Source organism: Python bivittatus, unplaced genomic scaffold, assembly GCF_059951505.1.
Source record: "Python bivittatus isolate LINGU-HERP-01145 unplaced genomic scaffold, Pbiv_v1 ctg000690_np1212, whole genome shotgun sequence".
Lineage (NCBI taxonomy): Eukaryota > Metazoa > Chordata > Lepidosauria > Squamata > Pythonidae > Python > Python bivittatus.
In genome coordinates this window covers 1,992,143-2,018,922 of record NW_028277096.1, presented here as the reverse complement: position 1 = coordinate 2,018,922, position 26,780 = coordinate 1,992,143, and the positions used below count along the sequence as shown (strand labels likewise).

Below are 26,780 nucleotides of genomic sequence, written 5' to 3'. Positions count from 1 at the left end.
ACCAGGAGAGTGACCTGAAGCTCTTTTTTGGTCCCAGCATAAACCAGTTTTTTTGCTGATGCAATATTTAAGCTACCTTTTTAAAATCTTTGCCTTTGTTGACCCTTCAGGAAACAGAGCAAGGCCTTTTTTATTCTAGAGAGCTGCGCTGTAGCTGCCCATGATTTGATAATGTAACCTCCCCAAAATTAAAATTGTCAAAAATTTAATGAGGTCTCCCACAATATTTGGGGTTTCTTTTTTCTTCCTGACTCTGGGCCTTTTTGCAAGATTTCCCAGTGTTGCTTGGGCCAGGAAAGTTGGTGGACCCCTGCTTCATCCTGCTAGGACCAAAACTTCAATCTATACTGCTAGAATCTGATCACTTGCTTCTGTCACCTATAGGAGGGTGTGTCAAATGGAACACACCCTCCTATAGCCTGGCACATTTTTCTTTGCGGGTGCCCTCTCTTGGGAAATCCTTCTCCAGATAAGCTTGTCCGATGCTGGCCAAGAATCTGAAGGCTGAGGATAGGATAAGGAAATTAACTATAAAAGAATGAATGTCCTCTCAGAGACATCTTTCAAAAGGAGGTGGAAGAGGAAGATGGAGGAGAGTCAGAGTGATCTTACCGTTGCACATCCTTATTCTTCCACAAGGAAGCAGACTGAGCCTTTGGCACTCGCTCTATGAAGTTGACCAACTCTTCCATAAGAAGCCTGAAAACAGGAAAGTACAGCTGAAGGCCTCAAAATGAAAACACAGCAGGTTGAAAAGACACACTAGAATAAACTTCTGAAGATTTTCCAAACAGCTGAATCATGCATGGCTTGGTTTTTCAAACTGGAGCAAGTCTTGAGGTTTGATTGCTTCTCTAAATTAACCATTCTTAACAGGCAGAGTGGATACATTTCCAAGATGAGTATTTACCCTAACTGATCATTGAACACAAGGCAGCTGGGCGATGCTGCTGCAACACAGGCAAATATGATTTTAGGCTGTGTGACAATATTAACTTATTTAAAATAATTCCAAGTTATCTCCTAGCGTAAACTTTGTCAGGTGCTCCACTGCAGGTTTTCCTAGCAGCTACACTGTAGCTTGTTTCATTTAGTTTTATTGCCATCATCCTGGCACATTGGTTACAGAATTCATCTGTTCTAGAAAAGGCAGCAGAGGCTGCCAGGAATAAGAGATGCTAGATGACTGTTGAAGGGTCAGAGTCTATTTCTCTACCTGTTTCCTCCATTGATTAAATTAAGTGGAATTACTCCCATGGACCTGCAGATAGATACCAATGTTTATCTGACTGTCAAATCACTACCCAGCCATCAAAATTGTGGCAGTACCAGTAAATTGGCCAATACAAAGCCCAGATGTGAAAAATTATCCAATCCTGAAACACTCCTACTCTTAGGAGAGATCAACTGGTCAGAGTACCACCAAAGCATCAGCATCAGATATTTTTCCATGTCAATAGTTTTTGTCTGTTGCAGCACGGTTTTTGCACTATCCACTCAACTAACTTTAATTCTTTAAAGTTAGCCTTTGTTTTGCCACATCCCAGATTCAAGTTTAGAGTCAATGAGTTGTTGGTCTCTTTTTCTGAATCCCAGAAGTGACACAGAACACAGGCAGCACCTGTTCTTTTCTTCTCTTGAATAACTAATTGCTGTATTTGCCCAGAGATACACATCTGACTTGCACATGTTCATCTTGATACATGCAAAATCCAAGAATAATAATAAAAGTCTGTAATTTACTATTAAAAGCAAATATCTCAGCTACAGCTCTTTGAGCTAAGAGATGCAGTTGGCCACTGAATCATGTGCCAGAAAATGCACTCTAAAAAGTGGGGTGGGACAAGGACAAAAATTAAATTTAATTTCTATGTAAATGTATTTGAAATTGTGGTACTTAAAAAGTGCTATTCCCCATATTTTAATTTATTCTCAGATCTGCCAATCATATATAATTTGGCAGCAAATTTTGAAGGAGCTCAGGAGTCACACACAATCTTGAGGGCCACAGTATGCACTTCTGATAAACCCAGTGGCTCTGGTAATGTCTTAACTCAATTAGAACCCTAAGTAAACAAGAAAGCATTTAGTATCCACTCTAAAGCCCTTAATGATGGGTTCTGTCATGGAAAATCCCAAGGCATAACATTTCTAATAAATGTACACCTGTACAGTGCCATACATAAAAAATATATCAGAAACAACCAACAGACTATTAAAACCACACAACATCACTGTAGCACACAAACCAATTAAAGCCCTCCAAAACATCTTAAATAAACCAAAAGACTCAGTAGCCCAAGAAGAAAAAACAGGAGTCACCTACAACATACAGTGCATGGACTGTAACAGCCACTATGTAGGACAGACAGGCAGAAGACTAGCAGAGTGCATCCATGAACACCAACTAGCAGTCAGAAGACACAATGAAAACTCCCTTATCTCACAACACATGGACAGACTCAACCATAGTTTCAAATGGGAAATTGTCAGCATCTTAGATCAAGCTAAATCCCAAAATTCAAGAAAATTCTTGGAAGCTTGGTATTCAGACAAGGCAGCAATTAACAGACACATAGAGATAAACAACATTTACACACCATTCAAAAGAGACAATAAAAAGGAAACAAAAAGACCAGAACACCTTCTCCCCAGCAATCAACACCCAGATAAGCAGGAATTAACACCAGGATTAACACCAGACAAACAATCAAGTAGTAAATACCCTAATCAAGGAACTACCAACTCAGACAAACAATCAAGCAGTAAACAACAGCCTAGTCTAGGAACTATCAAGAAAAAACAACACCCCCACAACACTGACGGGGCAAGCTACTGTATATAAACAGGGAGCAAACCCCACTCCCTTCCAGCACTGAAAATGTTACCTAGTCAGATAACAAAACGTCTGCAAGAACACAACCAAGCTCAGAGAACCCCATGGACTTCTACTTTGTTCTGTATACGTCTGACTTCATTTAGTGTCCTCTCTCCAGATCTGCGTGAAGAGTTAAAAGGTGAGGTGATTTCAGAAGATACCAAAAGTGGTCAACCACATGGAAAACAAATCCTATGAGGAGAGGCTGAAAGAAATCAGAATACCTAATACGCAGAAGAACATTTCAGGTTGGAAACACGATACAGGTCAAATACCTAAAAGACAATCTTCACAGGGCAGGACTAGCCTGAACAGTTAGAAGATACTGAAGGGTAGACTTTGGCTGAACATTAGGTTAAATAACTTGATGACCAAAACATTACCCAGGAAAAAGAAAAAAGAAAGCAAAGAAATAGCAGGCCCCCTTCTACTAGAGTTCTTTAAGCATGGGGAGACTAGGCCTATGGACTTCCTACAAAGAATAAAGTATGGGAGTCTATGGCTTACAAGACTCTCTCCAGCTGTAAGATTTTATGATCCAAGCTCAATGAGTGCTAGGCAACTCTCCCTCTTGGACCCAATAATTGTCTTTAGCAGCTTGCAAAATTTGGGGACTGTCAGTGATTCTCTTCTGTTCCTTTTTCATCACAGTGGTAGCGCCATAATCTTCCATGGGCATCTTTCTTTGGTGCTGCACCACTCACATAACTTTGCCAAATGCATAAGTCTGGACTGATCTACAACATTTGGGAAACAAGGACTTAACCATATGCACATGCTTAAATTTTCAAAGATTTCCTTAGCTTACTTTCAACCCAATTAAAAGCCTCTCAAGTTCATTAGAAGCAACATTCCTATGCTGTCCTTTATACCTTCTCTCCCTCTTCACCACTTCTTTCAGCAGTGGAAGAAAAGCGATTAAATAAGACTACCTTAAGTGGATTTTTCTTACCTGCCGATCTGCACTGTAGGCTCAGTGGCATACACAGTTCCAGTGAACCCAGTATGTTCTGTGATGTAGGGCAAGGCCATCATGCAGTGGTAATTGGAGATCAGGATTACATCCACTGTAGACAGGTCAATCAGTTCCATCTGAAAATATGACCCAAAAATTATTTGAAAAAATATATTTTTAAACATAGCCCTCTCCATACTCCCTTCATACATATACCACCCCCAAAAAAACATTTGGATTGATTAAAGAAATGTTGCCCACCATTCATCTGAGAGTTCTAATATGGACAGAATGTGCCTTCGGATTATTGTTAGTTCCTATTTATATAACACTACTGTTCTGTGTAGCAATGAAGAATTATCTGGTTCTTCACCTTAATGTTATTTATATATAGCCTGGGTCTCCAATATGGTGCCTGAGAAACCAGTGAGCCTTCATATACCTCCCTTGGTGTCCAATGGGCTCCCGGCCTCACCTGATCTTTCATTAAAAAAAAAAAAAAATTAAAAATGGGAACTTGGCATCTTACAGAGCAAACTGCCAGTCTGAATATCCTCTATTTCCACAAATGCCTCTGAGCCACCAAGAGCTGCACTCCATAGGCTTTCTTAGAAAATGAAAATGCTGGATGGCTGTGGCTCTACATTGTGTATGGAAGAAAGATCTCCTGCCTGGGAAAAAAATGAAAGATAGGAAGGGATAATACATAGCATCATGCTAGAGAGGAGATTAGGAGGAATAGCAGTTCCACTCTAGCGAGTCATTGCTTTGTAATGGGCACGGCCACCATTACATGAATAGGCAAGTGTCCTTTCCAGCAGCCACTTTGCAAGAACATTCCCAATGTGACCCCAAATTCTAAATGTGCCCATTAGCCCAAAAGAGTAGGCAACCCCTGATATGCAGTGTTCGTGTGCTGCCCAGTAACTGGGTTTTCTGGGTGGCTTGCAACAGTAAAACAAATAATAATAATACATCCATAATCAACAAAGGAAAAAAGTGATTTTCTTGTAAAAACTGAGTAGCCGCAAATGAAACTTTGTATTACTAAAGTCAGATAGAAAATCCAATTCTGTGGAACTAAAAAGCCTACAAAAATACATATACCTGGTGCCATCTGAAATGTAAAGAAGGCACCAAGCTAAGTGTCTCAAGGAAATACTTTCTAATTGAGGTAGCATGGGGACACCATTGAAAAAGATTTTTCTCCAGGAATTATTAATTCCTACTCATTTGATGGTGGCACCGAGTGAGATTTTCTGAAGAAATTACAGCTTCTCTGTATTAGAGGTGAAATTATTGGCTTTCTGAGTAAGAATATGGTGACTAAAAGGAATCCAGCCTACCTATCAATTGTTCAGTTTTGTTAGCACAGGCTCTAATGGCATGGATAGTCCATTCTCTGTAAAACTGCCTGTTGAATACTTGTGGTCTCTGAGACCCTTGACTGGCATGCATTCAAAAAATGGCCAGGGCCAGAATAACCCAGGGCAAAAAATAGTTTTAATTTAAATTATGTGGCAATTTACTTAAATATGGCAAATATTTACTTAATTAAATACAGCAAATATAACTTCATGTACCTAGTAATTTCCACATTTGTGTGTGTCTGTGTATCCACATCCACATACATACATACATACATACACACACACTCATACACAGTCACACTCTTTTCTGAAGAATGCTGGTAATTTAGAGTCAATTCAAGTTTTATCCCAAAGTCTAAGAATTATCCAACGTATGCTATAATATGTATATGGTTCTGAGCAAAGTGGGTATTTTTATAAACTAAATATTACACATTAAATTTATTGCTATTATTTGTTGTTGTTTGTTGTTATTTGTTTCTGCCTTACTGGATATAATTTTGGAGCAACTTTAGAGGTTGCACAGTTTTTTGGAAGCCATATCACGCTCTGGGGTTAGAAGTTGGGCACTCCTGCTTTATAGTATATAGTAGAACTGGCCAATGTTTTGGATTCAAAGGGAAAAAGGTGTTCTGGAGGTGTAATGGAATGTGAGAATGACTTTGGAAGATGGGACGGGGGCGGGGGGAAGAGATGCTGTCCAGGGAACAATCAGATAAAAGGGGGAAGAGCCGGCAACTGAGTAACGGGCAGAAAAAGAAACTTAGAAAGGACCGCCCTAATGAGTTAGGTGGTAAATAGGGGCAGTAGGAGATTTGTACTTTCAGACTTGCAAGATTCTGTTAATGTAGCCTAACAATAAAGTAGAAGTAACTCGTCTGGTCATGTTTCTTGTCTGGTTTACCAGGGAAGGCTGACAGGAGGACATGGGGGGTGGGGAATGTAAGACCTCTCAGCAACTTTTTAACCAAATATCTCTAAGATGAGTCTATTCGAGGAGTTGGTAACAGGTGCTATGTGAGCCCCCCCACCCCATGTGGTCCAAAGAACCTTTTTGCCTAGAAATCTGAAGTATTACACCGTCTTCATATCTAGGAGACTTCCCCAAGGCAATGCCCTTCTACTTTGTTGGACTATAATTATAATAAATAATTCCATGCTGGAGGAAATGTAGGTCTATAGAAAGCCCTCGGAAAGTGGAGACCAGCTGGAAGGCTCAACTTCAGGCTCCAGTTATGTTCTCTTGTCTACAGCCTCTTAAATTAATTCTTGTCCTCTTGTTGCTAGCTCTAAAATCTGTCCGCTTTCAGGGTTGGAAATGAGTGTAATAGTTTTCAGGCCATTCTGTGAGTATAGGAATAGAATCAGATAAAATGGATTTACAAGGCTGAAGAAAAAGATTTTGCTTCCTGTAATAAGAAATATTTACAGGTAAGGCTAGGATATTGGTGGATTCAATCTGGAAAATTTACCAGAAGCTTAACCTCTAACTCAGTTATTACAGAGCAACTAACAAAATTCAATAGTCATCAAGCAGAAAAATTATCCGTACACAAATCTCAACTTATTGATTTGAAGATAATGGTAGAGAAATCAATCAACTTGGCTGTTTAAAAACCAAATGTCTCCTAATAACTAATTACTGACCTGGGGGTTCCTTTTTATGTTGAGATTAAAACTGCACCCATGGATAATGCTAAAATTAATACAGTGCAGAATCATGGCTAGAAATAGAGAGGTATGCTAAAACAGGCGTTAGAAAAGACTCTCATAAAGGCAACTGTTTGGTTCCCTTTAACTTAATGAGCTTATGAAATTTGCCACTATAATGAAGTAATGGGAACAGTTTAGAAAGCTTTGGTCTTGGAAAAAATATTCAAATGCCATGATGTGTCTATACCTACAAAGATTACAATCGTGCAAGCCATGGTATTCCCTGTGACACTCTATGGAAGCGAAACTTGGACTTTGAAGAAGCAGGATAGGAAGAGTATTCATGCTTTTGAACTTTGGTGTTGGAGAAGACTCCTGAGAATACCATGGACAGCCAAGAAAACAAACCGATGGATCATTGAACAAATCAACCCAGAGTTCTCACTTGAGGCACAAATAACCAGGCTCAAATTATCGTATTTCAGACACATTATGCGAAGACCCAGCTCTCTGGAAAAGGCTCTAACGCTGGGAAAGGTGGAAGGAAAGAAAAGAAGAGGATGACCAGCAGCAAGATGGATGAACTCAGTTACAGTGGTGATGAGTGCACCACTGGGAGACTAGAAAGAACTGGTTAGGGATAGATTGTCAAGGAGAAATCTATGTGGTTGCCAGGAGTCATAAATGATTTGATGGCACATAATCAATCAATCAATCAATCAATCAATCAATCAATCAAAAGGAAAATCAAACAAGTTCATGAGCAAACAGGCTTATTCCAACTGTTTTAGCCTATAAATTCAAAGGAATCTTCATGTGCAGAATCAATGTATCAGAAGCAGGACAAACAATAAAAACAACATCTGGAGCATCACTTGAACACCATCGGCACTGAGAAAATCACCATCAGTCAATTGCAAAAGACAGCTTTACTTGGAATGGCTTACATCCTGCAACAATACCTTTAACACCATCAAACAACAACATCTGCCTATCCTAGATCCTTGGGAAGGACTCAATAAGTGGATAAAAATGCCAAATCCAGTCTAAACATCTGGCTGACTGTGCGACCAACCACAATAATTTATTAAATTTATATGTCTCCCAGCAATTCTGGATGATTTACAATTGTTAAATACCCATCTCCTTCATTTCTTGCTTGTGAATTTATATAAAACATCTGGCAAGCTGCTAGGTGAAGAGAAACAGACCTTCGACTTATCCATCAAAGCAATCCTTACATCCTCATCCCTATTAACCAATAGGGGTGCAGAGCCTTCTCCAGCCTGGAGGCAAAATACATGCCAGGTGTCACACTCCAAAAAGTAATGGGTGAGGCTGGGACAAAAATTAACTTTATTTTCATTTAATTTACATTTTAATTTAATTAAAATAAATTTAATTAACCAGATTACTCCCCAGACACATGTTTAATAATTTGTCATGTTAAAAATCACAGTTTGGTAACAGCTCCTAGAGGTTTCTGAGGGCTATACTCAAAGCTTTTAGGAGCTGCAATTTGCCACTGGGCTCTCTGATTGTGTCATTCTGCCTTTAATGGTGGGATGATTGACAGACAGAACAGATTGACGCAAAAGTTATATTTAAGGTGTGTGTGTGTGAGAAGGTTCATCGGAACAAAATCAATTTCAACTTCAAAGCTTCTATTCAACAGAGACAGAATGTAATTCTGCTTTGGTAATCTCACCCAAAACCACATGAATCATGGGTGTCCACGGGGTGGGACTCTGATTAAGATGCCAGTCTCGCCATTTTGCAGATTTTGACTCCCCCCTCCTTGGATACCTCAGGTATCCTTGATGGCCAGAAGAAGCCATTAGTCAGAAATAAACAGAGGCCCATGAATAGCTCTATATCAGTTAAAGGAAGAAGTACTAGTATCCATCGCACTTCAAAAGAAAATAATGGGGGATAGCAATCAAAAAAGCAATTTCCATAGGTACATACATATATATGTACAGTATATAGACACATACCCAGTATACTACTGCTTTTGGAGGCAAGCAACATTATGCAAAGTGCAATAAAAGAAGAGAAAGGTCCATGAAGGGGAAGGCATTAACAACGCAATCTTAGGCACATCTACTAGGAGTAAGTATCACTAATTTCAGTGGGACTCATACATAATGAGGCTATAATTACAGCCTAAACAGATGAACTTACCCTATACTAAAGGAACCACTGGGGTGTTTAATAATGGCAGGAGTTATCTAGGGACTTAGGTAGGATATTTCCCTTTATTTAAAAAGTGATCTTTTTAGCAAGAGACATCAGAAATTGAACCTGGGAGCTTCTGCAGGCAAAATCAGGCATTTCATTCTTTGAACTATAGCTCTGGGCTGCTGGATGAGGAAAGCAACCATCTCAGTCTGAATTCCATAACTTTACAATATGGGTATGATCAATTCTGATAAGATTAATAAATTGGTCTACCTCACAGCGCTGCTGAAAGACTTTCCAAGATCTGTGAGCTATTTTGAAAATTAGGATATATAAAATGTTGGGATCTATTATTTTATTAATTATAAATTGGTGTGAGCAGACCCATAAGCTGGTTTTAGGGGGGGGGGGAAAGAGTTAGAGTTAACGTTTGGGATTCTGTTTCCCTTAAGCTGAAAAAGGAGCCATAAGTGGTTTGACAAATGAAAAGCCTTAAATGTTTGAGAAAGAAAAGTGACATTTCAGTAACAGCTTCTGTTGTATCCTTCTAGGAGATGTTAATTTTCTCTCATGCAAAACAGATGGTCTGGAACTCCCCTAACTGACCAGATGTCCCTTTGACATCAACACAGAACTGGTGAGTGGTGGGATCAGATCTCTCTGGGATTATAGAAGTTCAGGCCAAGCACCAATGGTTCCACTATTAACTAGCAAAGCCACAAAGAGAAATATTTTGAGTTATGTCCCCTAAGAAGACCCACCTCTGGCAAGCAAAACTCAGGAACGGAGTCCACAAAGACACGGCCAGAACAGTCTTTCAGCTCCTAGGAAATGTGGCAGAGAGAAAATAGAAATTTAACTATCAGCAAACAGACAATGATGACATTCAAAACTCTGTTAACGAATAGACAGTACTGTAACATTTTAGAAGAAAATTACAAAATAATTCACCCGTTAGCCAGATGACCACTAAGTGAGGTAAATACAAGTAGTCCTCACTTAATGACCACAATAGGAGCCATAAAATTGGTCATTAAGTGAGGTGGTCATTAAACGAGTCACCACATGACTGGACCCAATTTTATGACCATTTTTGCAAGTCATTAAGTGAAGCACTGTGGTCATTAAGCGAGTCATGTAGTTGTTAAGCAAATCCAGATTATCCAATGGACGTTTTTTGCTGGTGCCTGCTTAACAACTGTGGTGATTCACTTTAATGACTGTTGTAAAAAAGGTCACAAATCACGATCACATGACCACGGGAGGGTGTGACGGTTTGTGACAGTCGTAAGTGCAAGTACAGGTTGTAAAGCACTTTGTTTGAGGCCGTTGTAACTTTGAACTGTTGTTAAACAAATGGTCGTTAAGTGAGGACTACCTGTCTATTCCAGGAGATGCAGTTCCACTGGGCAAGTGCCAATCCAAACTTTCTTCCTCAACCTGATATTAGAGGTGAGCAACATTGGACATCAGCAAAGGCCTAATTACCAACATGTGATCCATTTTTAACCAAGGACTCTGTCTGGGCACAGCTGAAGATTACCTGTGTCCCATTTTGGTTTTTTTTTAATTCCTTGGCTCTAGGTTCTTTGCCTTCTCTACTTACCAAAGCCTCACTTTTAATTCACCTGGCTTTCAAGACTGAAGTTGTGCTGTTAATTCCTTAGCAACGTATGACCACATAAATATTATAGATTCTTTGCTTTCAGGCAAATTCAACCAGTCTGTGCCCCTTTCCTTAACATCCAGATCATCAGCAAATAGATCTGAGATGGAATAATGGCCATAAATGGAAAATTGTAGTAACTTTACCACTGTGGAAGTAGAGGAAAGTTGTAGTATGTCTTTGTACAATTCTAAGGGGATTTTTTGAGGAGGGATTCTCCATCTATGAAATCACAGCTTTCCCAAACACAACATACTATCCCACCCTTTCAAATATTCAGCATTAGGATCTAGATTTAGTTCTTAAGAAACTCTTAACAATTTTGCCAAGTTATAACACATCAGCAATTACATCTAATGACAGAAAGCCCTTAACCTTATCAAGAGAAGTTACAAGGTGAATGATGGGTATGCAAGGGGAATTTCAATGCCTTCCTTGGATTTAAAACAACTGGATCCAAAATGCAGCAAAGACCAAGATTCTCCATACAAGACAAACTGTTCACCTTTAACCGCAACTTCACTCTCTGTGCAGAACTGGGGAAGTAATTTGTCATTCTAAGCAAGCATAATGGTCAATATCTGGGCTAAATCAAGTCGCTCTGGAAGTCCTAATTTTAAACTTGTTACTATGTGTGGCTTTGGATTCTCTCAAGGAACAGCGTCCCTGGAGAGCCAGTGAGGTGTTGTGGTCAAGGTGTTGGACTAGGGTTGGGAAGATCCAAGTTCAAGGTGAACTTCAGCCATTAAAATTTACAGGGTGACTTAAGCCAGTCATGTTCTCACTTGCCACCAAATCAATCTCAGGGAATGCTGGGCAACTGCCTTGAGCTTGAAAAGTGGGATATAAATGGGCACCCACGTCTACAATGTACACATTGTTGTTCCCCCCGCCCCACAAGGACTCTTTCAAAAGGGTTAGGGAGAGGTTTGTCTCCCTGTGTCACAGAACTCAGAGTCATCCAGCAAACTAACTGGGATGAGACTTAAGAACGGAAGTCCTTACTTGAAAAGGTGCAGTTAAGTGTCAGAATTCGCTTCCACAAAATACGGCAATGCCCACCAGCTCAGATTGCTTTAAAAGGGGATTAGACAAGCCAAAGGGATAAAGGCAAGGATAAAATGCATCCTCTGCTGGCAAACAGAGCAAGCCATATGCAAGCACCATATCCCACCAATCAGAGTTTCTACATGGAGAAGGCTGAGGCAGTGGAATAAACTAAACCACTTCAGGCTATAAGCCAGAGAGAAAAAAACAAATCACATTTTTAATGCTTCCTTACATTCACAAAATCCTTCTCTGCAAGCTGAAAGAAAGGAGCATGCACAAAACCAAAAGGCACATATGACGTAAAGATGTAAGTTGCTGTACCATAGCACCTAATAAACTGAGGAACTAATCAGGAAGTCTCCGGTACAAACCTCTCCTCTGAGGTGAATATGTGAGCAGAAAGTAACTGTTACAAACCCATCTACAAGAATCACAGCAACCTAATGGCTGTGAAGTGCTCTAGATCAGTGTTTCTCAACCTCAGCAACTTTAAGATATGTGGATGTCAACTCCCAGAATCGCCCAGCCAAAACTGGGAGTTGAAGTCTACACATCTTAAAGATGCTGAGGTTGAGAAACAGTGATCTAGACACTTGAAAGTGCCACAAAAATAAAGCATTGACTAATAAAATAAAGATGCTTGCAAAATTAGAGGAATTGCCCGATCTATGGTCTTTTATAGTATAAGGGTAAACCCTGGTGTCTAGTCTGAATATTCCCATATATTTTACTGTTGTCAGATGTGTATTAGTGTAGGAGATCATTGTAGGTTCCCTCAACGTTCAGTGCAGGAATAAAATGCCTAGATAAAGTATCTCTGTAGTGAAGAGAAAAATGAGGGCTCTCAGTCACGTGCAGAAGCCTGCTATTGAGCTGTAAATATATCTGTCCCCACTGTGTCCTCCTCAGCTTTTTGAAATCCATGAGGGTTGGTGTCCTGTGCACAGAGGTAGAGACAATAAGGCCCATCTTCAGATAACTGCTAGCAATGCAAAACTTTCGGGTTCATGCAGAAGGGAAAACTAGCCATATAGTCTGCAAGAAAAAAAATCTCTCTTCGGGGTAGTAACTTGATTATGCCAATTCAAAGTCACAAAAAGGCATGCAGGCCTTTAAGATCTTTGTTCAAGCCATGAAGTCTGCATTCAGTTACAATTTAAAGAAGGAATCTAAGAATCAGTTGCAGAGACTAAATGTATCTACCTACTTCATAGAGCTGTTTCCCATTCTTAAACAAAACATGAAGATTCCTTGTCAGGTGGAAAAGAGAAACAGAGAGAAATCCTTCCTTCCTTCCCTCCCTCCCTCCCTCCCTCCCTCCTGGCTCCTTTTTAGGGACCAATGATGACAGAGAGAATCTGACACCTCTGAATTTCTGAGAATTGGCTGGTGGGTTTCACTTGTGGTACATTGCAGTCTGGCTTCCTTATTCACTTCTTATTAAGCTGGAGGACAGCAGTTTCTCCTGGACAAAGGAAGCTTGGCTAGTGACTCCCAGAACTTCCATGGATTAGAAATAATCTGCCTGGATAGAAAAAGTTGGGATGAGCCTACCCAGAGCCACTATGAACATTGTGCAATATGCTGGGCAAAGGAGTTTTAGAACCAATCTTCCAGAACCTTCAAGGGTCATATGTGTCAACCCCTTAGCAGTTACACACATTAAAAAAAGCTAGGAAAAAAGGAGTCTAGGTTACGGAAATCTTGGCCACTGGATATGCTTATTTTAACTCTCTTAAGTTAATTATGGCAAAGATTCCTTGATCCTTTTGTTAACTACTTCTTGATGCAACAGGGAGGTGACTACCATTTTCCTGATAAAGCAGGAATGTACACATGTCCCAAACTTAAAATATTTTGCAAAGCAGCATCTTCTTTCTCAGGCTCTTAAGAGGTTCACTGCAGGCCAGAGGCGTCTTAGAAAGTGCCTTCAAGAATTTCCAAGGACCATAAGAGACCTGCTGGGCAAAGTGGCTTGAAATAAATCTTAAAGCATGAGATCTGGCCATGCAGGGAAGGCTTGGGATGAGTTCACTAGAGCTTTCAAGGGCCATGTATGCTCAGTTTGAGCATTTCCCTATTGAATGAATGTGAAAATATACAGTACAACTTAAGCAACACCTTGGAAATAGTCAAGATTAAGGAACTGCAATTGTTCCAATGCACTTTTCATTGGTTACAAGACACAAGACCAGGAAATATTAATCAAACAAGCGATCATTTCCAAGAGGGGGTACCTGAAAAAAGCAAATGGAGGGAAGGTATTTTGTAATATACTTGATTTCCATAGCAAAAATGATTGGACTTGAAAATGCTACTTATTTTGATGACCGCTTTGTTTTCTTCTCTGGGTAAATTAATTTTGCTTTGACTTGGTTTCATTGCCTAATTAGTTAGGTTCATTGGGAGTTCCAATCCCGTTGGTATATTACCTTATCTAAGAAAATGCTTCCATCTTTTAAGATCCATCCTGGGAGCTTGGATAGCCTTGGACTGTAGGAAAGTAAAAAGCTATTTTAATGCATTTTATGATGAAATCAGCACCCATTTTCTGAGATCTGCATATAAAACATTGATACTGTATGTACTTCAAAATAACATTAAGTAAGCATTTAAGAAAAAATTGCTGTATCAGCAGCTTGAGCAACAACTAAAGATTTACATCAATGTTTTTCAAAATTGGCAATTTTAAAATGTGTGGACTTCAACTCCCAGAATTCTGAGAGTTGAAGTCCACACATCTTAAAGTTGCCAAGTTTAAAAAACACTAATTAACATTTTCAGCTGAATTCACTAAATGATGCTTTCTTCCTAGGAATGCACACATTGTCAGAAGCATGAATTAACCAGGTGAATGCTTTGCTGAGATATTCAGTAAACTAAGGTAAATATTATGTGACCCCTAGTAATTTCACAGATATGTCCATGTTATTTTCTGAAAGCAATACAAAAGTGGTTTGCTGCTAGTACCTTTTGCAACAACTTTTTGATTTGCTAGTTTTCTCTAGAGTTGGGGTATTTCATGGTAGTCTCCCATCCAATTATTAACCAAGGAGATCCTGTTTAGCTTTCTGGGATCAGTCAAAGGTGGCTAGATGCTGCCACCTAGCTGGGCAAGTAACCTATCAATAGGATTAAATGGGAAAGATACATTTCTCTAAGGATATGAAACAGCAGCCTACTACATTTTGAGAATTATATAGAACAGTCAATTTCCCCATTTTTAAATCATTTGCAACATTTCAACCTAATCACTTTCTGCTATTAAACTTCTTTATTAAATAGGTTCATAAACATACCTTCTACCAATGTATTTGGCACTCCAGGAATTTTCAATAATATTTTATTAAAATATATTACAGATGCTATATGATCAATGGAAAGCTGCAGCCTTCCTGTTATAGCTTATCCTACTTATCTTAAATCAAATTCCAGAAGAGCCCGATGAGAAAAAATATATATAATCAAATCTTTTTTAAAAATTATGAAAATTAGTTCCTAATTAACTACATCTTCCATCCTTTTACCATTTTAACTCAGGAAGTTATTAATGAATCAGTTTCTTACGATGTTTTAAGAGGGGAAAAGTTCAGAAGAAAGTAAGGTTGCAAACCAATTTAGAACTCTAGATTAGGATCATGAACTGTTCCAAGCCTATTAACAATCATCTCCCAGTTTGGATACATGAGATAAATATAATTACCCCAAACTATTCTGCACGTCATTGAATACTAAAAAGGGAGGAGGAAAGGCAGCAGAAAAATAGGAGTTCATGTCTGTAGTGATTATCTCTTTATTTTTCTTACAGACTACTGCACTCCAGCAAGATTCATGGCAGTTTACAAAATTCTGGTTAAAATATAAAAAGATATATAAATTACTTTAATAAGTCATAATTTCCCTGTGTCCATCCTCCAGCAATAGTCTTCAGATTAAGAGCTGTATGAAAAAGTGCCTGCCTAAACATCATATAGTAGGGCATGATACAAATTACTGGATGGGATTATTCTAAAAGGATCAAGGCAGAATAACAACCACCACAACAAATTATACATTGTTGCCTGCCCGTCTCCAATCTTGCATATGGAGGAGACCCTCAACATTCCTATTCAGGACATGTAACCTGGACGGACAGGTTTTACCTGAAGGAGACAGTTCTAGAGATATTTGAATGCCAAGCCATGTAGATTTCATAGGTTAAAACCAGCACTTTAAATGATATTCAGAAGCATATTGGTAGCCAGAGCAGAGCTATCAATCATGGAACATAACACTGGTATAATAAGATTATGGTGGTTGTCATCCACCGATACATGGGCTGCTGCATTTTGTACCAACTGCAGTTGTTGGGTGGTCTGCAGAAGACACAGTGAATAAAAAGCAAATTGCAGTACTCTGTTCTAGAGGTGGTAAGGGGAGTATTCACTGTCACCAGGGCTTCTCCTTCCAGGAAGGGCCATAACAAACACATCAATCAAAGCTGGGCAAAGGGGACTTCTGGGGAAGAAATGGCAAACTGAATGCGGCTCCACTAAAAGCGGAGCCAATGACTGTGGTGGAATGAAGAGCTAGCGAGTAGACCAGTTTTTTGTAATTCCTCTCTGGACAAGGAGTGGACTTGAGATTGCCCACAAGTGCTCCAGACAGTTGCTCCCTGCGAGGAGACCAGCATGTTTGGAGCTCTGGGAAATGAGGGAATAACCATCTTGCTGAAACCATGACTGGCACCTTCAGAAAGGACAGTGGGTTCACATATTTCCTTTTCTAATCACTTTCAGATATTGCTCGTTAACTATTTTTCATCTATCAGGAACCTTTGGATTGACAAGTTTTACAGCACCAGGTGAGTTTCCTTCAGTCCTTAGTGAAAGAAGTTTTAAACGTAAGTTTAAGGACTTAATTTTTTTTCTTTTGGAATAAACAGCAAAAGTGTAATTAGAACTTTGATTCTGGAAAGTTACAAACAGACTAAGGGTCCAGATGGATCTGAAACAGGGTTTTGGATTTAATTGTAAGAATCCTTCCTATGGGAAAATGCTTTTGTTTTGAATTTTTAAAAAAAAATATGATAGGATGTGACTTTGAAGCTTGGACACTAGGGGGAATCAGAAGGAATTAAAGATTACCATTAAAGGAGAAGAACACTTAAATTTGACTTACTAATACAGAATAAAGCAAAATATTTTAACACTGGACTTCCACTGCATTTCCAGCTCAGCCCAGGGTAAAGATGTGGATCTGAACATGATCTGCACAGTGATGATACCTCAGCCCATATTCACAGATGACCTCTCCCAGTAACTTCAGGTATATGTTAAAGAGTAGAGGAGAGGGAACTCAATTCCATAATACAGCATAAGTAACCAATGGGTTCATTTCTCTTCCACCACTGTAAACCAGTGCCCCTCCCCCAAGCAATTTAGAATGATACCATGATTGATGGTATTTAAAACTACTGAGAGGACTAACAGAAGCTAGAAGGATTATATATATGGGGTTAATAAATTAAAAGAGGCATATCTGAACTGAACTCCTTCATGCTTTTTACTTGTTCATGTTCCTACTACAAAGAAGGCCCAGCCATAAATGGTTAAAAATCCAGCAAAAATTCTCCACGTTTGCTGTCTTATCCTTGGTACAAAAGATGGGATACAACTGCATTTAATATTCATTATATATATATATATATATATATATATATATATATATATATGATATTCATTATATACAATAAAATATAATATTACAATGAGTTGTAAAAATATGATAAAGTATTTATATAATATAATGTATAATATTATATAAATACTATAGCATATTTTTACAACTCATCTGGAAAGAGCCTTTTTTAAAGACAGAAGAGTGTTGAAGGGCATGGTTCAAGAATTTTATGTTCTGTATTTATATGTACAAGGTGTTCCCAACTGATTATGCATATGTAAATGAGCAGTGGGAGAGAGCCATGTTTCCTATGATACTGAGGCTCTTTACTAGAAGTTATCCACATAAAACAATTTTCATTGATGGACTGCTGACATTATAATGAAATGATTAATTCCAAATAGTTCAACCCTTCCCATAAATAAAACAAGCAGCTGTGTGATTGATTGACTGAGTATGTGCCATCAAGTCGATGCTGACTCTTAGTGACCACATAGATAGATTTTCTCCATGACGTTCTGTCTCTAACCTGGTCCTTCAGGTCTTCCAAGTGGCTTGATAGCTTCTCTCAATCAAGAAAGGTTAACAGCCTCCCTGAAAAACTGGGCTTCAACTTAGCTGTGTTTCACTTTCTTACAAAAGTAGTTTCAGTTGATCAACTTCTCTCCCAGAATGTACAGGCTTTTTCAAAGGTGCAACTATGTTTCTTACAAACCAGAACTTACATCTACTTTTTCTTGCAGAAGAATTAATTTTGAATTTACTATGGCCAGGATAAGTCATGACCAAGTATGCCCCATTTCTATAGGATTACAAAGAATTCTGGCTGAAGTTCTATGAATGTGAGCTTTCATTTTTTAAAAAAATGTTTCTAGCCCTTATGTTGTATTATTAATTTACTTCTACTTATTTGTAATAATATAATATAAATATATGTTCATGAGACGTAAGAAAACCAGTGTGGTTAGCTGGGCTGAAAGTGGAAACTCCCAAATCTTCATTCCTGATAATAGAGGATGCCATTTCTGAAGAGACCCCATGTCCCAAGTTTTTTTTCTAGCAAAAGATGACAGATATTAATTTCTCCTCGAGAGGTACCTGCACCATCTCTAGCCATTTTGGAAAAATAAATATTGCTGAAGTTCTAGGAAGGCCAGAGCTCTGTAGAGCTAATTGTTGGATGGATGGTGTGCTTTTATAAAAGGAAGGTTGGCTGCCTGTTGATGGGCATATTTCAGGTGGGAGGCCTGTGAGCTGACTGACAAAAGTCCAAGTTAGCACTTTGAGAACAATGAGAGATTACTAAAAATCAGCATGGGTTTATTCAAGAACAAGTCTTGCCAGACTAATCTCATCTATTTTTTATCAGGTAACTTCTCTAGTAGATTGTTGGCATGCTGTGGATATGGTGCCTCTTAACTTTAGCAAAGAGGTTGATGAAGTATCCCACAACAGTCTGTTTATCAGGCTAATTAAGAATGAGCTGGACAGCATGTATATTAGGCAAAAACCTTATTAAAAGAATGGGTCCCCGTCCAACTGGAGAGGGGTATCAAGCACAATAGCATAAGGTCCTGGGCATACTAGTCTTCTACATTTTCATTATAGCTTCATTTAAGATTTGATACAAAACTGGGTGGGATAACTAATATTCTACTTAATAGGGAAAACATTAAAATGATCATGAAAGATTTATAACTGAAATAAAAGATGGGTATTTAATATAGCTATCTGATCACATGGTCCTGGTAGTTACTCTGGATGGAATTCTGTTCTTCCTGAACAAGGTAGTTTGTGACTTGATGATCCTCTTGGACGTTCACCTCCCGCTCAAGCAGTGGATAAAAGCTGAGGCTTTGGCTGGTGTGCCAGTTTCAACTCTACTTGACCCAGGATGTCCTGATGTCAGTAATTCATGCTGTAACCAGCACCCAATTGGATTACTTGCTTGATGTGGGGCTGCCTTTAGAGACAGCTCAGAAGCTGCAGGTGCTACAAAATACAAAAGCTAGAGTTTGTACCAGCTGCAAAATCTCACCAGTGTGGAGTAGTACCAATATTAAAATTGCTGCTTTGGTTGCAATAAGCTGCAGGGACCAATTCAAACTGTTGGTCATTATCTTTAAAATCCTTTAAAGTGCAGCACTGGGATACACTGGGCAATGACTTGCCAGAATTAAATCTGCCCATCTGGTTCAGTTGTTTAGGGAAAGCCTATTGAGAATTCTATCCCTCAGGAGAACCAAGAGTAGGGGGTGGACCAAATACCAGTCTTCATTCTTTGGAATACTCTCCCTACAGATATGGGCAGCTCCTACCCTTCCTGCATTTGGTAAAAACTACATCCAGCCCCAGTTGATTTGATTGGAGGTATCTACTGTAAGTATTTTGCTTAGAGGAATTTCATTGTTTTTGCTTTGCTTTTGTAATTTCTGCAATCTCTGGTTTTTGTGCTGCTGTGCGCTATCAAAAGTCCTTCAGGAGTAAGGTGGGGTATAAATATTGTCTGGTAAATAAATAAATACAGTACTAAGTTCTACACATAAGAAAAAGAAATTAAATGTACAAGTGTAGGATGGGGATATCTGGCTTAATACCACTTGTGAAATGGGTATTGTAGAACACAAGCTTAAGATTAGTTACCAGTGTGTTTTGGCTGCAAAAAAGCAATGCAGTTTTAGAGAGCAAAAATAAAACTATAGTTTCCAAATCATGGGAAGTAATTGTTCTGCTATATTCTTCATAGGTCAAACCCAGCCTTGAGCACTGTGTCAAGCTTTGGGCACCACATTTTAAAGAAGATACAGAAAACTGGAACTGATGCAGATAAGGGCAATGATGATGATGATTAGGGAACTGGAAACTAAGTTTTATGTGGGGCGATTAAGAGAAGCATGAAAAAAAATGACTAAGGAGAGATATTAGAATCAGAGTGAGCCAAGGGTTAAGAGATTAGATTAGATCTGAAGAGACCCAAGTTCACGTCCACTCTCAGCTGTGGAAGCTCATTAGGTGACTTTGTGGGGATCAAATTGGAGTAGGGAGTGCTGGGTAGGTCATCTTGTGATCCTGGGGGAAAGTCAGGATTTAAATCCAACAACAATAAAAATAAGAAATAAATGTAACAGCCCTTTTCAAATCCCTGAAAGAATGTTACAGAGAAGGTCAAGATGAGAGGTCGTACCAGAACATGGATGCTGAATGTTATTACATCCAGCTCAATATAAGGCATGTAACTGCTAATGTCCTACGGTAAATTTTAATGCCCTGAGAATAAAAACTATTTGACAGCGGAACCAATAATGTGCTCCTGTATACAAACAGAGCTGAGTCTTGAGGAACAGATGAGAAAAAAATGGTGTCAGGAGAACAGTTTCAGATGTTTTAGACTTCAGGAAAAATTTGGGGACAAACTAGTAACACTTACAGCAAAGATATGGCAACTTTTTAATCAAGTTTCGTCAGCCTTTCAGCATAGTGCTGAATTTTTATTTATTTTTTGGTAGGTAGCCAAGGAATACAGTAACTGAGGCTATGATTCAAGAATGTCAAATGAATGCTGGTTTATCAATTGGTTTGAGCTGGTAAGCATATTGGAATTGCAGGTCATGAGCATTTTCACAAAAAGGCTACCATGGAGGGACTCTACTCTTACAACCCATTCATGAGCAGGCAAAGAAGTGTTTTGCCTCTACTGATTCCCCCAACCCCCTCTCTCCTGGCCAGGATCCATTATTCTTGGTAGATGGGTGCATTTCCAAACAATGCACTGAACTGCAGCCACTTACCATATTTAGTTTTTAGAATATTAGGGGGGGCCCAGAGGCATTCTTTAAAACAAAGGGGATGTTATAAGTTTGTGTTGCAGCATTAAAAGAATATTTTTTAAAAAAGTCAGATGAGGAAGGGAGACTAGCTGAAGTTTGTAGGTATTTGGGTGTCCATAGGCACCACATTGCCTATTTATAAAATGTATCTCTCACTTCTTCTCCATTATAGGCTACTGGGCATTGACAAGACCAAGACTTGTTTAGATGAAGTCTCCTTACTGAAAAAGGTATCTTTTAAGGCTGTGCAAAACTTTGGATTTAAAAGAAAAAAAGTGCTCTGGAACACAAGGGGGCGCAAATATAACACTGGTCTGCAACTCCTGAAGCAGCAGCATCTCTTCCTGGGATCATGCCTTCCACAGCGGCTGCATTACTCCAGGAAAAGATGTGTTTGCAAATAGGTGCTGTTTGTGCCTCCATTCACCCTTAAGCATCTTTTTGCCTCTGAATCCAAAATTCTGCATAGCCCTAGTGCCTTCTAACTGTGCTCTAGCACCACAGTGACATGCATTTTTGTAATAAATAGTAGCAAAGGATCCCCAGACTCAGAATCATTAAGAAGCCTTGCTTCTGCTACAACAAATAGTCTGCAACACAGGTGGTTAACTGGGGGAAATATATGTCTGGCATGCTTGCACTTTACATTTACCTCCCATTTATCTCCTCTTGCATGAAGAAGCCAGAAAGAGGACAGTTGTGTGACCTCACTTGTGCTGAGCTGCTGCTGCAATACTTTAGCGAAGCTTAGAATAAATTATCTGGAAACCAAATCAATAAATCCATAAAATGTTTTCCGTCTGCTGAGCCAAAGGACGTTGTTTTGATAAAGGGAATTTTTAAGTGGACAAACTCTTTAGGCTATCAGATGATGCTGCATGCTCATTTCAAACTCCTTTCCTATAACCCACCCCAGGCCTTCTCCAACAATGAGAACTATCTCTTCTCTCCTGTTTTTAATTAGTGTGTGTCCCCCCCCCCAAAAAAAAAGTTTATGAATCACAACGTAAAACAGGAGTGGGGAAAAACACACAGACACACAAAATGGTGGGGTGTACCTCTGGGCCAAAGGCAGCGGGAGAAAGTTGAGAGTTGAGGTCATATCGAGCCCACAGTCCAACATGATGGTGGTAGATTTGAACCTGAGCACATTGCATGGTAAAGTTGGATGCCCAGACAAGCAGTACTAAGAAAAATAAGATCAGATAGATTAACTAGCTAGCATCAGGGGAAGGTAGTAGTATACTCAAAAGACAGGAAGGAGGCTTGATACTGTCTAAGAATCCTTACTGTGTTTAAATATTTTAATAATATTTAAAGATTACCACGTGATGGTAACTCTTACCCATCCCTTTGGATAGAAACAAAATATTTTTTACTATTGTGCAGTATTTTTTTCATAGCATCTACTGGACTTTGGTTAGTGGCTAGGCCTACTAGAGTATAATTAACATTTCCGTAATTAATATGCATCAAGCTGCGCTATACTTCAATGAACAGCAATAGAGGCCACTGAAATGCAGAATGCACTCTGAGTACAACCGCACTTGTGGCAGCAAAACACTGGACTCTGATCAGCTATGCTGGTGTGATGGTTTGAAAGGAGCAGTTTACCATCCAGTTTCTGGGAGGAAGTGGAACTCAGACAATTTTACTGGGATTAGATATTCAAGTAGAGAATGATCATTCAAAAAGATACAGGATATATGGAAGGAGATTCACCAGCTGCTATTAGCAGAAACAGTGAAATTTGAGATGTGTCATCCACAAGACTATTACTCAAACTCTCAACTGGAGAAAGAGGTCAGGAAACAAGATCAAGAATCTTGATCTTTCATTGAATCTTTCCAACATCAGGGCACTCTTGTACTTGGAGATACAGTACTGTATGGATAAGAAAGAGGAAAGGGCACAGAGTCATTAAGAGCTATTGATAGATGTAGACATGGCATATTGACATTAAGGAAAAAGCATTATCCATCTTCTGAGAAGGACATGAGGAAGAAGAATGCCCAAGTCCAAGTTCTCCCAGCACTTTCAGAGAACTCACAGGGACTCCCACATCATCAGCATATTCAACGGCAGTGAATGTGTGGATACAGGCATGGGTGTGGGTGTGCATGTAAGAAAAAGGCCTAATTACAAAGCCAAGAATGAAGATAAAGTGGAAATGTACACATTAGGACCTAAGCCAGTTTAGGTTAAATCATTTTGATATGAGAGGTAGAACCCAAACAATGAGCAAGTTCATGAAACAAAACAAAAAAAACCCAAACCTTTCACCCTTTTCTGATCTGTTGTGGCTTATGAAATTTTTGAACAATAAAAAGCAATAATACTATTTATCATCCCCATTTTAAACAGTTACACTAGTCACCAGTTGGTTTCTAGACACAATTGAAGGTGTGAAATATGGTGTATCTAGACCAGTGTTTCTCAACCTTGGCCACTTTGAGATGTGTGGACTTCAACTCCCAGAATTCCCCAGCCAGCTTGCTGGCTGGGGAATTCTGGGAGTTGAAGTCCACACATCTCAAAGTGGCCAAGGTTGAGAAACACTGATCTAGACTTACATGACTTAAGCCCAAATTACTTGCAAGCTTATTCTGGTATAGGCTACGGATACATTTAACATCAGTAGCTAACTCTGCTTTTTCTGTAGCAAAATTTATACTATAGAACAACTTGTTGTGGAGTTTAGACTGCTACACTTTAGGAAGTCGGCTTCTAACATCTTTCTACCAAGGTATTTTATTTCAGATGTTGTTATGCTGGCAGTATTTCAATGATTTTAATCACTATATTGAATATTAAATTGGATTTTAGATATTCATAAGCCACCAAGAACCACAAAATGGGAGCAGTCGTATATTACATTTCAGATAAGCAACACATGGAAAGACGTAATATGTTTACCGTACTAGGCTTAAACTGCAGCCATTAAATAGGTTGCAACATTTAGGCTGCAATCCTGGGTGTATCCAGGATTGGGAGTAAGTCCTATTTAAACCAGTAAGATTTACTTCTGAACAGAATACATTTTATGAACCTGTGCCTTCTTGCATTTTTCCTTCTTCCTCCCTATATCCTTCTCTTGGTGTCCATAAGCTTCCCAAGGAGCTTTTTAGCAAAAGCACTGGAATAAATAAATACCGTAAGTGAACGGCCTATACTTGAGCAAAACCGTAATATGTTAGCCTCTTTAAAATGCAATGAATGTTAGGTGTTGGTCTGAATTTCCCTAAGAGAGGGTGTAATTCACTAAAAAGGAATAAAAATGATGTAATTAATAAATATTTTGTTAAAAGCGTTTAAAAATACTAATTTGCCAAGTAAGTTAACATGAAATGTTAACTTTTTTATCACCTGATCTGACACTCAAAGTTTCTATTATATGAAAATATAATAAAATAAAATACAGCATGTAGCTCCAATTAACTAGCATTTTCTCCCTTCAGCCCAGGAATCTTCCAAAACAGACTTTCCCCACACTGGTGTCCTTCAGATGTGTTGGACTACAGCATCCTTTGAGACAACACATATTCGCTGGGGATACTAAGGGTTCTAATCCAAGACATTTGCAGGGTACAAATTAGAGAAGGCTGTTTCATTCTGTAAGGATGTGCTTTGAACAGTATCATTAAGGATGCTGTAAGGATGTGTTTTGGACAGCATCATTAAGGATGCTGTAAGAATGTGCTTTGAACAGCATCATTTCACTATTACTAAAATGATAAATGCTTGATTTTTAATATCAAATGAAAAATTAAGGGTATGTTTATGCCATAATAGTTTTCCCATAAGGCTTCCAGGGATTTGTAGTCTTATCTGCATGTTAGGCCTCTGTGTTATTTATGCAATGAAGGCAACAAATGAGACGTTCACAGTGACCTCGGCATCAGGCTTTTGTTTAAAGTAAGAAAGTATACTTGATTTCAAAATAGTTCTGATTTGCCATTAATACAAAGCCTGTGAGATCAAAACCAGAAAATCAGAGCCATTGCAATCTTGCTGGCAAGAAAGCCACTGCAGTATAGCAGCTAAGTGTGCACTTGGAGCAGGGACACCAAGTTTCAAATCTCCATTCAACCACAGATCTCCCTAGCTGACTTTGGACTATCACTCTCTTAGTTCAGCCCATATCATTGGGTTGTCTTTGTAGGATTCTCTCTTGCAGGAGAATCCTATGTACTTAAAGCTTCCAAGAGGAAAAATGTTATGTAAATGCAATAATAAAGAATGATATTGGCTCTCACCTGTTGGATGTCCAATATATCTGGTGTTTAATAGTGTACTTTTATATCTTGTGGCAATTCATTTTAAATTGCAACTTTCCAGAACTTAGTGTCAATAGTGTTCATACATGACACCAACTACACCTAAAGATTCAAAGGTAGGTGTGCATGTGACTAAATGAAGTGAGGCTCACAAACCCAGGCCACTATCTCTGGTTTATCTGAAAACTTAAAAACAGCTGTAAATGGACAACACTTCAACAAGAGCTCCCCAACCCATACAGTAATAATATGTATTTTATAATGTATTTCTAATAGTTAAACCACTTCAACATACAGCAGCCTTAAGAATAACCCAGAAAATTTGGCCAGAATTATTACATTTTGATATAGCAAAGGATGCACCTCCTGCACGGAAGCTCTTTGGCTTTACATCTGTCTGAACCTAAAATCAAATCATCTTCGAGGAAAGAAATTACAACTCCTTTCTTAAAAGATCAAGTACCAACAGCAAGGAGGAAGAGCAGTAGAGCAAGGCCCACTATTAAGGCATCAACATTGAAAGCTATCCAGTAATGCTAACCCACAGTTCCAACTGTGTCAAACAGCCAAAGTAAGAGACTGTATGAGTATCCATGTGATGCAAGGAGAGACTATATGTGCAAGAGGCGCAAAGGAAATGTTACACCACTGCTTTACTCACCGCTATCACCAGCTTTGCCAACTGACCTGTAGTCCTTAGGGACAAAACCCTTGCTGAACTCTCATCTTCAAACTAAAAAAACAGTTTGTCTCACAATAAACACTAGGCTCTGAAACAGAGAGTGTTATAAAACAAGATGCCCTACGGATGTTCTGGCCTTCATCTGACTCTTGTTTTTGTTTTGTCCACTAAAAAGTTTTGGCCTACTAGTGAGTTTTGGCGACTTAATTTGGTTGTCAAAACCAAATTATTAAAAAAAAAATCACTGGATTTTTCTTTTTAGCGTTTCCTTTGAGTCTGTCTGCAGAGTTTTGGATTTAAAGGTAATAATGGTTAAAATGAACTAAGACTCATCAAATCAAAACTCCCCAACCACAGTGGACCATGAGAAACTGCAAACCCTCCTCCCAGAATTGCAGTATAGGAGAGACAAATTAGGCGGCCCCTCGCGTGCGTACTCAAATCTCCTTCATCAAACCCATCCAACTCACCAGCTTCATGCTTTACCCGGCTCTATTTACGGCGGACCATGCTTCTCTTTCCTGGTCTAAACCTCTCGCATTGCATCCTGGGAAATGTAGTCCATTGCTGTAGCCCGCCC

General features: G+C 39.0%; 1 protein-coding gene across 2 annotated transcripts in view; it reads right to left on the bottom strand.

Annotated features, from left to right (window-relative positions):
- The window catches only part of INTS9 (integrator complex subunit 9), a 72,149-nt gene extending 45,389 nt beyond the window's left edge, over nt 1–26,760 (bottom strand). The window contains exons 1-6 of one of the 2 annotated variants that reach the window (XM_007432305.4): nt 26,671–26,760; nt 22,300–22,427; nt 14,186–14,246; nt 9,799–9,861; nt 3,831–3,970; nt 613–699 (exon numbers count right to left, since the gene is read on the bottom strand). In XM_007432305.4, the coding sequence (XP_007432367.1) occupies nt 613–699; nt 3,831–3,970; nt 9,799–9,861; nt 14,186–14,246; nt 22,300–22,427; nt 26,671–26,679 (488 nt within the window). In that variant the 5' untranslated portion in view covers nt 26,680–26,760. The remainder of the gene's footprint in view (nt 1–612; nt 700–3,830; nt 3,971–9,798; nt 9,862–14,185; nt 14,247–22,299; nt 22,428–26,670) is intronic. The other variant, XM_025169245.2, reaches the window with a different exon arrangement.
- Between the last annotated feature and the right edge of the window lie 20 nt (nt 26,761–26,780).